The following is a 13350-nucleotide window of genomic DNA, read 5'->3' as shown; positions in this document are numbered from 1 at the left end:
ATTAGAGCAGTTCCAGGTCAAATCAACACAATTTGAAGACAAAATTTACCTTACCATCTCAGATTGTCATGAAATTTTGTACCATCCATATGGACTAAGAAAAATACCTAATTTAATCTTTATATATCAACCGGTATTGTAGATAAGGCTTATATAAAGTTTCAAAAAATTGTCCAAAATAGTATGTTCAATGTATTTTGAAATTGGAATTACGGCTCTAGTAACTGAGCTAGAGAACTGGTTGAGGTGTCATTTTACAGCATTTTTCATGCCCCTTTCTGTGATGTACAACATTATATATACTAATACAGAATTGTTTTTCAAAATTAAAATTTTACTTCAAAATTTTTCAAAAAGTACATATTTTAAAATTTTGAAATTAATTTCATGAAAAGATAGTATTGTTGTAAACCACTTGGCAAAATATGAATTTGGGATGATAATGGGTTCATTGTTAAAAACATTAAAAACTAACACTGCAGTTTTCATTAATACCCTGTACTTAGCTGAAAAATACAAGTATGCAATGTTTTTTGTTTTACTTGTGGGAATGAATGTGAAGAGTAGAGTAATGGGTCTAAAACTTATCATATAGACTTGTAATCTGCTGGCAATACTTATTTCCTCATGCTCTAAAAACTTTAACTTAAAGCTAAATTAAGGTGCTGATACTTTCGAACTTCAGCTTTATAGAAGTTAATAAAATAATATTAATACAAGTTTCAGAAAAATGTTACTGTAAATGAACGTGATTTGTAAAAACTATACATCTAGCACTGGTACAACAGCAGGGTTGGCTGGTTTAAACCACTTTTTTTAATGGTGCAAACAAAAAAGATGCCACATATAGTGTGAATTTCACAGTGACGTTTTCACATATCTCGAATCATCTGTGTTAGTTGAATCTAATTTTCGCCTTGTAATTAAGGGGTCCTGATGAGCCACAAAATTTCTCCTAGCTGGGAACCGAGTAGTGGTTCAGATGCCACTTTAAGTAATATTTCCAATCCTTCATAACCTCGCTGTTACGTAAGAACGTTAAGCCTAATCAAACCAAACGAACTGAAACAGTTTTAGCGGGTAGACCCGGGCCTACCGAAAAATTATGAAAAATAAAAACTTCTAAAAGATAATAAATATATATTTACTGCCAAGAAACAAATCCTATACAATTTTATATTTTAAAAAAATACAATAAAATATATTGGCCTTCTGAAAATTAAAATCCTGAAGTCGCCCCTTCCAACGAAACAAATTCTGTCTTAGCTATCTGCTTGCCTGGGTGTCTGTTTCATAGTTATCAATGTTTTTTTACTTTGTTTAAATATATTGATAAAAAGTAGGCACACTTAATCGATTACATCTGTATCTTATCAATTGGATTTTTTAATTTTCTTGCATAATATCTCATACTAAATTTTTAATTTTAAAATTCCAGCATTCATTGTTTGTATAAACGCCATTTTAGTACACTGGTTATCAAGGACATACGCAGGAATTTATTTCGGGGAATTCACAGCTTTTCAGGGAGGTTCAAATTCATTATGAGGGCAAATTGTATTAAAATTTTCAGATGTTTTACAGGGCTGTGAAAAGTAAGTGTCAAAATCTCCAAATAAACTTCAATTAAAAGACATACCAGGCTATGTCACCGCTCTCTATGAAGAAAATTGGTGACTCGGCTATGTTTTACAGAAAAATGAAGAACTTGAAGTAAAAATAACTTTTTCATCCACCTGGTCCATCTCCATCATTGTCATATCCAAGAAATGCTGATGTTCTGTGGGTGTTAGTAGCGGATGTACTGACAAAAGTGAATCCTGTAACTCCCACTGGAAGAAGTTATGTTCTTCTTGAAAGTGATGTATTCCGAACAAATGTAGCTTTTTCAAAATTCAAATGATACTACTACTCATTGAAAAGTTTTACTATGGACTCAACTATACTCTTTCTTTAAGTAAGCACTGGCGTAAATCCCGGGGGAAGGGGGGATGACGGGGACATGTGCCCCCAATCTTGGACCTGGGGGGAAAGTCTCCCCCAATAATTTGACGTGAAAAGTGCTTTTTTGGAATAAGTGTGATGATTTGTGTCCGTCTGCCACAAAGGAATGTGAGATGGAAATGATTTCTCTTGGCTTTTAACCACTGAAGACGAAGAAAGTGGGAGGAAACGGGAAAACCCCGAATAAACCCACGCACATGGTATTTGTCCACTACAAAGTTCACTTCGCGGGAGCAGGGTTTGAACCCGGGACCCCATGCACCAGAGGTGAACGCTATACCACTGAGCCACTGCGGCCCCTTACCGTAATATGGGTTTCATCTCCCTAATATGGGTTAAGTCTCAAATCTACCTACCTCGCAATGTTGAAGACAACCAGTGGCGCCTTTAGGATTTTGTTTCGAGGGGCTATGCCCAACACAGGGAAGGAAGTGGGCAATTGCGCACCTGAGTTTAAGAATTAAATTATTTTAATTTATGCATAAATTGAAATTTTAATGGCAAGAATTGCACACCGATAAATCCTATATGGCATAATACAAAAATTTAGGAGTGAATCTAACCTTTTATTCTATCCATAGAAGAAAAAGGAAGTATCCTCTTGGCCTACCTAATTTTTCGGGCTAATTACTCCCCCGTTTTGATTTTCTTTAATTCAAACATTTCCTTCTTTTTAAAATAACAAAACGATACAATTTTTCTTTTGCTATAATAACTAAAGTCCCGTTATGTTGATATCCGCGCAAGTTGGTGTGGAACATCAGTTTTGGTTATCAACTCCTCTTAGTTTTGGTGTTACTGATGACCGTCGACTTAAATTACAACTGACAACGGTCGAAAGTATGATAGGCGAAACGAAAGAAAGTAATATCAAGAAAAAGAAACAGGAAAATAGAAAGGACGGAAGAAAGAAAAAGAGGACGCAATTCTTATATTATATGAAATTTGACAAATACAGTATTATTTCCGAACAAAGACCATAAGAAAATGGAAAGTCAATGAAATTCTTAGAAATGCTAAGAAGGATTATTGATCATTGTTGTAAATGGAATGCGAAAAACTAACAAATTTATTTCAGGGCGAGCTTGAGCCCGATAGCACCCTAAATACGCCACTGAAGACAACTCTGTTACCATGATCCTACACAGCATTGTTTTTCAACTCCATAAATATTTTGAACATCGCTTATATATATATATATATATATATATATATATATATATATATATATATATATATATATATCTGTTTTCACAGAAGTGTAAAACTTGGCATCCTTGTATTATTACTCTACATACAGAGTATTCTTGAAAAATCAAGTGTTAGTTTTGATCAGGGTGGAAAAAAATCAGTTTTGATGATTTTTTTTGGATTTAAATCGATTTTTTTTTATTTAATTCAAATCTTTCTTCTCGTATAATAAAAGTCGCAAACTGACGAAAAAGCATTACGAATTAGTATTAAATGCCAATTATGCCATTTAAGTGAAAGTATTGGGGTTGAATTTTGAATTAATCCCCAATCGTTAATCTATTTCAATCCCAAACAATGTTTCTTAACAATTTAAAATTATGGCTTTTTTTTCCTGTAAATTATAGACTTTCAGTCGAGCATCATCCCTATTTATTCTAGGATCATGGTTAATACCTCATTCTCTTCAGAATAGAACAGCCTTTAAAACGGTAACATTCACATTTTCCCTATCATGTCTCTGAAGCGGAAAACTTTGAGAGAAGTCGGGATTTTTTCTTCAAATTTTGATCCCCTCTGGACTCCCCTGTGTTAACGCACAGATCTCAAATTCAACTGGAAAATACTAAGGGTGTACTAAATGTTTGTACAAAATTTCAAGCTTCTATCTTGAATAGTTAGGGCGGGAAAAATATTTAACAATGAGCTAAAAACATCCCCACAATACCCCAGATGACCCGGATGTAATATAAAAGTTTCCTCAGACATCCCTATTTATCCTAGAATCGTGATTTGTACATTATTCTCTTTTAGGCTATCTGGGGCTGGAAAATCACGAAGAAAGGGATTTTCTGTTAAGAAATATCCCCTTTTTTTACTTTTTACCCCTCTGTACCGCCTCTGTTTAAAGGCAAAAATCTGAAACAAATCTGAAAAATACTAAGGGGTACAGTGAATGAGTGTCCAAAATTTTAAACTTCTAGATGCAATAGTAAGCCTGCGAAAAATAATATCCCCAAATACCCCAGATTACCGTATAAAACAGGATCTCAGGTAAGCTTCCTGAGACATCCCTATTTATCCTAAGATCATGGTTCGTACATCATTCTCTTCAGTATAGAACAGCATTTCACATGGTACCATTCATATGTCTCCATCTTAGGCTGAAAAATCGCGAAGAAAGCTATTTTTTGTTAAAAAATATACTTTTTACATTTTTGCCCTTCTGGAACCCCCTGTTGACACACAGAGATCTGAAATCATCTGAAACACACTAAGGGTGCACTGAACGAGTGTGCAGAATTTCAGTCTTCTAAATTCAAAATGTAGGCCCGCCAAAAAATAATAAAAATAGGTACAACAAAAAATATCTTTTTTAAATTATGACGTCATCGCATCCTATGTCTCAACGCAGAGAGGCGTGAAAGCATATGTAACGTGCTGTACAATGCCTTCAGTTACGAAAAAACGAAGTAAAAAGCTTTATTGGTACTTTTTAATCGAATAATGAAGATTTTATTATATCACCTAAAAATAGGTGATATAATTTAAAAGGTTAAGCGTTAAGGAAAAAGTACAGCAACGCTTATCAAAGTGACACTTTTTTCCCCACAAAAGTTACTGATCTTTGGCAGGGGCATATTTTTAAGGAAATTGTAACTGGCTTGCGGCATGAAATACATAAATTTTGCCTAAAGTTATAAAATCTAAAAAAAAATTGGACAGAGGATGGGACACTTCTAAATACGCCCTATTATCTGGGAACAAATATACAGACGTGCACACAAAAGAATCTTCGTCTTAAATGTCAATGGCGATGTCCCCATCGGAATAGTTAACGATTTCCCATATAAACTCTATGTTACGAAGAGAAGAAAACAGGATTGCCCTGTTACCCGTTCAAAACGGGATTTTTCCTAATCATCCTCTGCATGACACTTGTTTTCATACTATGCTGAACATACTGTACATTTGAGTCTCAATTGTATTATGATTATCATCTTCCTTAATCGAAATAATAGAACAGAAACGGGACTTTACTAATTTTCACTTTAAATTATTTCGGAAGTTGATTTAAATCAACGATTTTTATTAAGAAATAAAGTGATTTAAATCTTGATTTAAATCAATCCACCCTGGTTTTGATATTTTAAGTATGAGCCCATTGCCACTCCAAATTCATGTTTTGACAGGTGCTTTACAATACTATCTATTCGCGGAATTAATTTCAAAATTTAAAATACGTACTTTTCGAAATATTTTGAAATAAAATTTTTATTTTTATTTTGAAAAAACAAATTCTGTATTAACCTATGTGTTGTATACCACAGGAAAGGGCATGAAAAACGCTGTAAAATGACACCTCAACCAACTCTTTAGCTCAATGCATTGAACATGCTATTTTGGGGATTTTTTTTCAAACTTTACTTAGCCCTATCTTCAATACTGGTTGATATATAAAGTTGAAATTTGATATGTTTCTTACTCTATCTTGAGGGCATCTATGTACCAAATTTCATTAAAATCTGAGAGGGTGAGGTTAAGTCACTGTGTTGGATTGACATGGAATGACCCATTAGTTATAACTGAGGCTTCGAAAACAATATTATAAAGTAATTAGTGATAACTGGAAAAACTGCACCTACTTACTCCGTTTTCTATTCCGAATCTTTCTTTCTTTTCTTCAGCAACTTTTCTTGATGTTTTTATTACCAAGAGACTACTATATATGAAGAATGAAAAAGAAAAAATGAACACACGACCTGGGAATTAAACCGAGTCTACAGCACACAGAAACAATGGGTTAATACTACGCTACTCAGTGTGTTCTCTGCACATCACACTGAAGTCGGTGCTCAGCCACTCTGACCACTGAAACTATACCACAGCATAATAGTTAACGCATCGATATAGTAAGCCTGAGACCCTGGTTAGATTCCAATTCTCATGTAAAAAATTTCCACAATTCATTTCGACAGTAATATTAATATAAAAAATTCGTCCAGAAAAACAGATTATTAGGGAATCAAGAAAAGATCACAGCAAGTAAGATTGGAGCAACTTAATTCAAAAACATAAGGATTTAATGTACCAAGTATAACAAGATATTTACTGGCACTTGGGAATCCATCTACCGAAACCAGTGGAGTGCTCTTGTAATCCAACTCCTCTGAAGCCGAGATAGTATAGTAGGAAACGGCCTATACTGTAAAGACTGATTTGCATCATAGTCTGCGTATCCGCCAACTGCACTGGATTCAAGTTCGGAGCCTACGTTAATAGTAGGTTCTCTCCTTCATAATCTCGGTGTTATATAAGAACATAAAACACAAAAACTCAATTGACAATCTATCTAGGGCTCATTTAACGTGCTTCCCATTTCCTTATCAACATTAATAAAATTTCTATATAGTTGTTTTGAAATATGGCGAAAATGTTCTCACGCACTGAATTTCCCAGTGAACATGATTAGTAATAACTTAAGGAACTAAACTGACGCAAGATCACAATATTCTCTTGGACTAATCTTGGTGTAAGTCTATTATTTAGGAATTTAATAACCAGTCCAAGAACTATCATCAACAGTTCTATTAGGACTATTTCACTATCCTATGATAAGGCCAGGGCCGACACACGCTCCGTTAAAAATCCGGAAAAAAAAAAAAAAAAAAAGTACGTATAAGCTGTGCAAAACAAGAAATTAACGCAATATACTATAAAAATTAAAAATATGACAAGGAAATAAATAAAAAAATAATAATTGCAACGTAACAGGAAAAACCTAAAAGAAGAAATTTATTCTTGAATCAACTATTCCGATCTTACGAATAAAAGAATATGATCACTACAGATCACATTATAATACAAAACTTAGCAGGTTTCTGACCATTGAAACTTCTACATCATATTCATGAATTATTGAAACGAAAACTAAAATCAAATACAAGAAAACTTAAAAAACACACATACACAAGGTGATGTGAACAAAAGTTATTCAGCGATCCTTACCTTGACGATATAACAACAGGACCTTCGTCTTCTTTCTCTTCCTCCTCTTCGTCTTTACTCTCTTTTTTCGTTTCTTCTTTCTTTTTGCCTGCCTGATGTACTCCACCAGCAACAAAACTCACTGGAGTTGTGTAAGCCTGTCTCACTGCAGCACCTTTAAAACTAGGTCTACTTGAACTGCTACCTTCATCATCACTTTCATCCGCCCAGATACCTGGATAAGAAGATATGTTTCAAGTTAAATGAAATGAAATCTTTCAGTTTAACGTCCCACAATTATGCCTTTTAGGCTAAGGGAGACGGATGATTAGGGCAAGTGAATGATGATGGTGGAATGAGAATGTGGGGGAAAGAAGAGTACCTCGAGAAAACTATGTTCTCCGCCACAAACCTCCATGGCCGGGGATCAAACCAGCGCTCTACTACTGATCCATCGTGCACCCGTATGTTTCAAGTTAATCAACAACATGGAGATAATACTAGAAATTATTTGCTCTAATTTTCATTTTGTTACACACAAGTCATTTCAAAAACACTTTGACAAAGTAACTACCAATATCTAGTTTTTTTAAAAAAGAAAATCACAAAGTAATAGAAACTGAATGTTTCCATACTAACAGACGTACAAGTTCATATACTGATTTTTCTTCACTGGTTGAAATTACACTATAAAATTATGTGGTAATTTTCACAAAAATGGACTTACCATAAATTTGCTGATGTTTGGTAAGATGTTTCACAGGACGGTTAATATTAAATTCATTTTCAAGGTCATAATCTGTAATTTCAAATTTTTCTACTTCTTCTTCCGCCATCTTGAGACCCTGTATCTTTCTGAAACAGAAATTAAAGAAAGATGTGAAAGGGATAGTAAACTGACATTTTATTTTATTTACTTATTTATTTTGCGTTTTAACAATATGTTGTACAGTCTCCTACAGAGCGGGCTCAGACTGAGTCCCACTGAAGTTGATGAGCGAGATATCGGTCCAACGCAGTTTATTGAGAATAGCAACTCCAGACTCGCTAGTGTAATCCTCATTGAGATCAGTGAGCTTGATCGAAAATAGTGAGTCTGAGTGCAAGTCGATCATGATTACAAAATGGCCAAGAGAATGACGTATGAACCATAATACTCGTATGAATAGTACTGAAGCAATAGCTACTTAACATAAAATCAACGTTTTCCTTAAGAAATGCAAGACTAAAAGGGTTAATTGGATTTTTTTTAAAATTAGTTTTTAAACCCCATTTTCAGTTGCCAACTTACTTTCTTCCAATATATTTTACAATTAAAGGACCTTTGTAACCTGTGATAATCGTACTATACGTCACATATTCCACCAGATACACAAGAAGAATTTGGGAGTATCCTGGTCTCCTTTTTAATGCAACTCGTTTTCGTTTGTGTGTAATTATCCAAATGTAACGTTGAAAAATTTCTATTCAAGCAAAACATTTTCGATTTGTAATTAACTGACACATATAAAAATACATTTTATTATTCATTTGCACTAATACGCGAACATGTACTACAAAATATAGGGAATGTAGTCATATTGCTTTTTTTTTTTGTCCCAGATTACAGTTGAACACCATTAAGCGAATTTAATACGCGAACCAAATTCGTTAAGCATGATTCCCAAATACATTCTTAATGGTATTCTGTTCTGAAGATCTCTCATCTATAAGTACATATATAAAGCCAATTCTGAAACTGAGCAAGTACTGAGAAAGACGACTGTAGAAACTAATTACGATCACATTAAGATTATTATTGCAAATTTTGAAGTATATTTCTAGAGATGTTTACATACATGAGTTTTACTTTTTTTGGCTGGGGAAAATTCCAACAAGAATTTTAGGGATGTTAAAAAAAAAAAAAAAAAGGGATCAAAAGATTGCGATCTTGGCCAATAATTAGTTTTTGGACCAGGGGCCACAAAACTTTTGAACGGCTTTTAAATCGATTTTCGTATTTTTTACGGAATAAGCACATTATATTGAGTTGAAATAAATAAAATAAAAAATTGCCTGAAATATGTTGGATCTTTCGATCCAAAAACCCTGGAATGTCAGAGAGATAAGATCACCATATATTTTGATTACTTACATATATTTCTCTTTTAAAATAACGAATACATGAGCGATTCTGTAATGTAGTCCCGAAGACACGTGCCTTCCAATTAATACAAAATAATAATAATTATTATTATGGACATTTGCATAGGAATGAGGAGCGACAGAACAGAAATTTTAGTAATTTTAATATGTACCCTGCAGCCCTGATTGATGTCCGTGAGATTTGGCAACACAAAGGAAGTCACTATGCGTGATTTTACCCTTTGTTCATGTGTTCTGGCTTGGCTCTTTCTCACATTAGCCTGCCTCATAGAACAGTCCTTTAAACGCCTGCCTTTACATACAAGGTAATCATACATTTGTGATGGAAAATAACGCTTTCTACCTTTCTCCTTGCGGCGAAAAGATAAGGGAGCGACAGGAAAATAGGCGGGTGATAGGATGAAGTCTTTTCAGTTCTGTGCTTGTTTTACGCGCTCCACACGACGAAGGTGGGCGTAGGAAGGAAGACTTGCTAGTTGCGGCAAAAAGAATGATTCATATTGCTTCAAAGGCAACATAGCTTCGACGTAGCTTTTCGACGAAAGATTGGGTTTTCTTAACGACGCTCACATATAAATTATTATGAAGAAAAAATAAAATATTTTCTTAATGCACTTTTGGATTTCGGAACTTAATAACACATGAAGTATGCTAACAACTTCTTCTTTTTTTTTTCTTTTGCAAACATATAGAAAATGAATAAATATTCTTGAATTACATTTTAAATGGACTTACTTCTGAAATGTTATTGATAAGAATGTGAAGCCATTGATTAAAAAATAATGTTATGTATGGTAGATCTAAGGTAGAGAACACTCAACGGAGAGTAAATTCGGTGGTCCCAGCTACACTTAAGGAATTTTGCGCATAATTTGAAGCTTTCTAGTAGACATACGGTTAGGAAATACGTCTTTCGTATGGGATACCAGGGTTCGATTCCCGGCAAGTGCACCTGTGATTCAGATTCAACAGTAGGTCTAGATCATGGTGCTGAAAATGATTAATCGACTAAATTGTCACTTGCTTTATAAACCACAATCAAATACATATATGAATTTCAATGCATCATGAAAATATCGTGTCCTTATTTTACAAGTCAATGAATATATACATATACATCATCAGACACGTTATGAAAGGTAAGCTCAAGAATAACAAATTCAATTTCCACAGAAAGTGGAGAGAGAACACGCCTACACTTCCCAGAACCAATCAAGTTTATCCTTCACTGTTTACATCCACATACAAAATGTAAATTTTCAAGGCCTTTGTGCTACAGAGTACGACCAGTATTTTCAGACTTAAAAACATCAAAATTTTGTCATTCATTAGGAAATTCACTGCCACTACCTTCGAAAGTGTTTCTCAAGAATTTCTCGGTGCATATTCACTTTAAGAGGTCTTCACCATTTTGCGGGTAAATACTGCATTTGCAAATATGCCATACAAACTACAGTGTAAGAACCACAAACTAATCTGCTGTAGCTGGCTACTAAAAAGCATGAATGCTACCTAGCCGAGTCAGCGCAGGAGCCGCAACAGAGTGTGTTTCCGTAGGGAGCAGGCACGGCAGCGTGTAAACGAAAAATTAAAATGGAACGAAATCTTTCAGTTTTAGTCCTACGGTTATGCCGGGTAGGCTAAAGTTGGAAAAAGATTAATTCTCAATCAGTTGGCAACACTGACTGGGATATCTCCTCAGTACTTGGATGCCCCATCACAATTTTTATATAATGAAAATAGATGTAATAAGGTTACTGCAAAACGTGGCACAGATACGTCTAACGCTGTGACAGGCAAGCCTGAAATTGGCTGGCAACCCTGACAACTGGGTTGCTTGGGAGGAGTGGTAATGCTCACAGACGTGTTTCTAGGATACCAAAGAGTACTTATACTAATTTTGGAGAGGATATGTTAAATCGTATTGAAGTTATTGGAAAAATGTTTATTTCGCTATCAGTTGGCAACACTGACGGATATCTCCTCAGTGCTTGGATGCCCATCACAATTTTTATATATGTGAAACTATATGTAACAAGCTTCCAAACAAAACAAATTCATTGAAATCCATGATGGGGATTCTGAGAAATAAAGGTTTGAAATTTACAAAATGCTGTTCCAGTTTTTTCCTCAAAATGTTACCTTTCAAGTGACTTTATAAATTTTCTATCAGCTCTAAGGAAAGTTTTCACGCTTTTAATGGTAAACAACTTCAAGACAATCTGAATCCTATGAATGAATCATGTTTCTGGCATTAATAGGAACCGAAATATGTTTGTTTTAGTGTTCTTTCAAAACGAAATATCGTGTCGCGAATTAAAAATGGATTTTCTTATTTTTGAAATGCAATAACTTCTGAACCACTAATAAAGTTTACACACTTGTAATTAGCATAAAAAGTTTTATAACACTACCAAATTTCATGAACTGACGTGGAATGACCCATACAAATTAATATATTTTTCATTCATTGCAGGTGTGACTAAGGATAAGTAATCAGGTCTATTAGATCATCTATGTTCAAGATGTCAGCTGAAAAGTGTTTTATCTGTGAGAAACTTCTCGGTGATCGTGTTGCGTGTATAGTAAAAGAAAAGGGACTGAAAACAGTAGACTGCAGTATTAAAGTGAAAGATGGAAACGAATGTCAACTTAAGGGATTCAGAAGTGTTACACTTCATGAAAAGAGTAGAAAAGTTTACACAAAAACAAAAAGTAACAAAGCGTTGCTATCACAACGTACTTCATCTCCTACACCGATAACCCTTACGTCAGAAGTACTAAGATGTAATTTTCAAGAAGCCTACCTGTTTTGTAGACAATGTACATCAGATGAATTTTTAAAGAGACAGAATAAAAAAACTTGCGAGTGAGCGTGCGAGTGTACATCGCATCGAAACCATTCAAGATAAAGATTCTATTATGGAAGCTAACAAGGAAGAGTACCTATTTTCATTCAGTTAATTTTTTCAAGATTATAATGATGCTCTTTCAACTGTAAAAACAATAAGAACTAAACTGAAAGAAAATTACTCAGAAGATATTCAGACTTCTCACGGATGCATGGTATGATCATCAAAAAAAAGTAAGTATATGGACCAAGAGATGTTGAGAATCATAATGACAGCAGGGCAAATAATTGCTGAACATATCAGACCCCCAGGTTACGAAACTGATGAATAGCCATCAGCAGATATTCTTTGAATAACGTTAATTCATTCATTCCTGGGACCTTTAAATGCCTTCTCGATATTACTACCTTGAAATACAAGACAGGGAATAGCACAAAATGGGAAAGAAAAAGTATAACAATTTCTCACCAGCAGCAACACCAAAATATATTTTATCCTTATCGCAAGTAGGACTTGCGGCACATCTTAATCAAAAGTATGGTAGTAAACATCTTCTAAATGTTCTCCCTTCGTTAGGACTGTATGCATCATATGCTGAGGCAGTTTTCTTTTAAGTTTCGATTCTTCTGCACCATGCATTCTTTGTTTGATAATATAATAATATCTTCTGAGTAATTTTCTTTCAGTTTAGTCTTTATTGTTTTTTTAGTTGGCAGTGTATCATTATAATCTTGAAAAATTTCACTGAATAAAAATTGGCATTCTTCCTTGTTAGCTTCAAGGTAGTTGAAAGCATAAGCCACGGCATCTGAAAGAACATTATCTTTCAGACGACCATGTTTTATTCCAGAAGAAATCTTGTAGAACTTTTTCATGCATGAGCAATGGCATCTCGCTTGAGCAGCAACTAAATCATGAACATTGCCAATCCTAATAGTAACTTCTTTGCCGCAGTCGTTATTTCTTCTGTCGGCTGCTTCCATAATAGATTATTTAACTTAAATGATTTCGACGCGATATACACTCTCACGCTCACTCACAATTATTTTTTTAAATTTTTATTCTGACTCTTTAAAACTTCATATCATATACATCGTCTACAAAACAGATAGGCTTCTTGAAAATCAAATCTTAGTACTTCTGACCTAAGGGTTATCGGTGTAGGTGATGA

General features: G+C 34.3%; 1 protein-coding gene across 2 annotated transcripts in view; it reads right to left on the bottom strand.

Moving 5' to 3' along the window:
* The window catches only part of sip1 (septin interacting protein 1), a 56936-nt gene that overhangs the window by 39497 nt on the left and 4089 nt on the right, over window positions 1–13350 (bottom strand). For both annotated transcript variants that reach the window (XM_081751974.1, XM_081751973.1), the window contains exons 2-3: window positions 7910–8037; window positions 7204–7417 (exon numbers count right to left, since the gene is read on the bottom strand). In XM_081751974.1, the coding sequence (XP_081608100.1) occupies window positions 7204–7417; window positions 7910–8018 (323 nt within the window). In that variant the 5' untranslated portion in view covers window positions 8019–8037. The remainder of the gene's footprint in view (window positions 1–7203; window positions 7418–7909; window positions 8038–13350) is intronic.

Source organism: Thermobia domestica, chromosome 3, assembly GCF_964235325.1.
Source record: "Thermobia domestica chromosome 3, izTheDome1.hap1.1, whole genome shotgun sequence".
In the NCBI taxonomy this organism is placed as follows: Eukaryota; Metazoa; Arthropoda; class Insecta; order Zygentoma; family Lepismatidae; genus Thermobia; species Thermobia domestica.
Note: the sequence above shows the minus strand (reverse complement) of the source record. Positions and strands in the feature narration are given on the sequence as shown.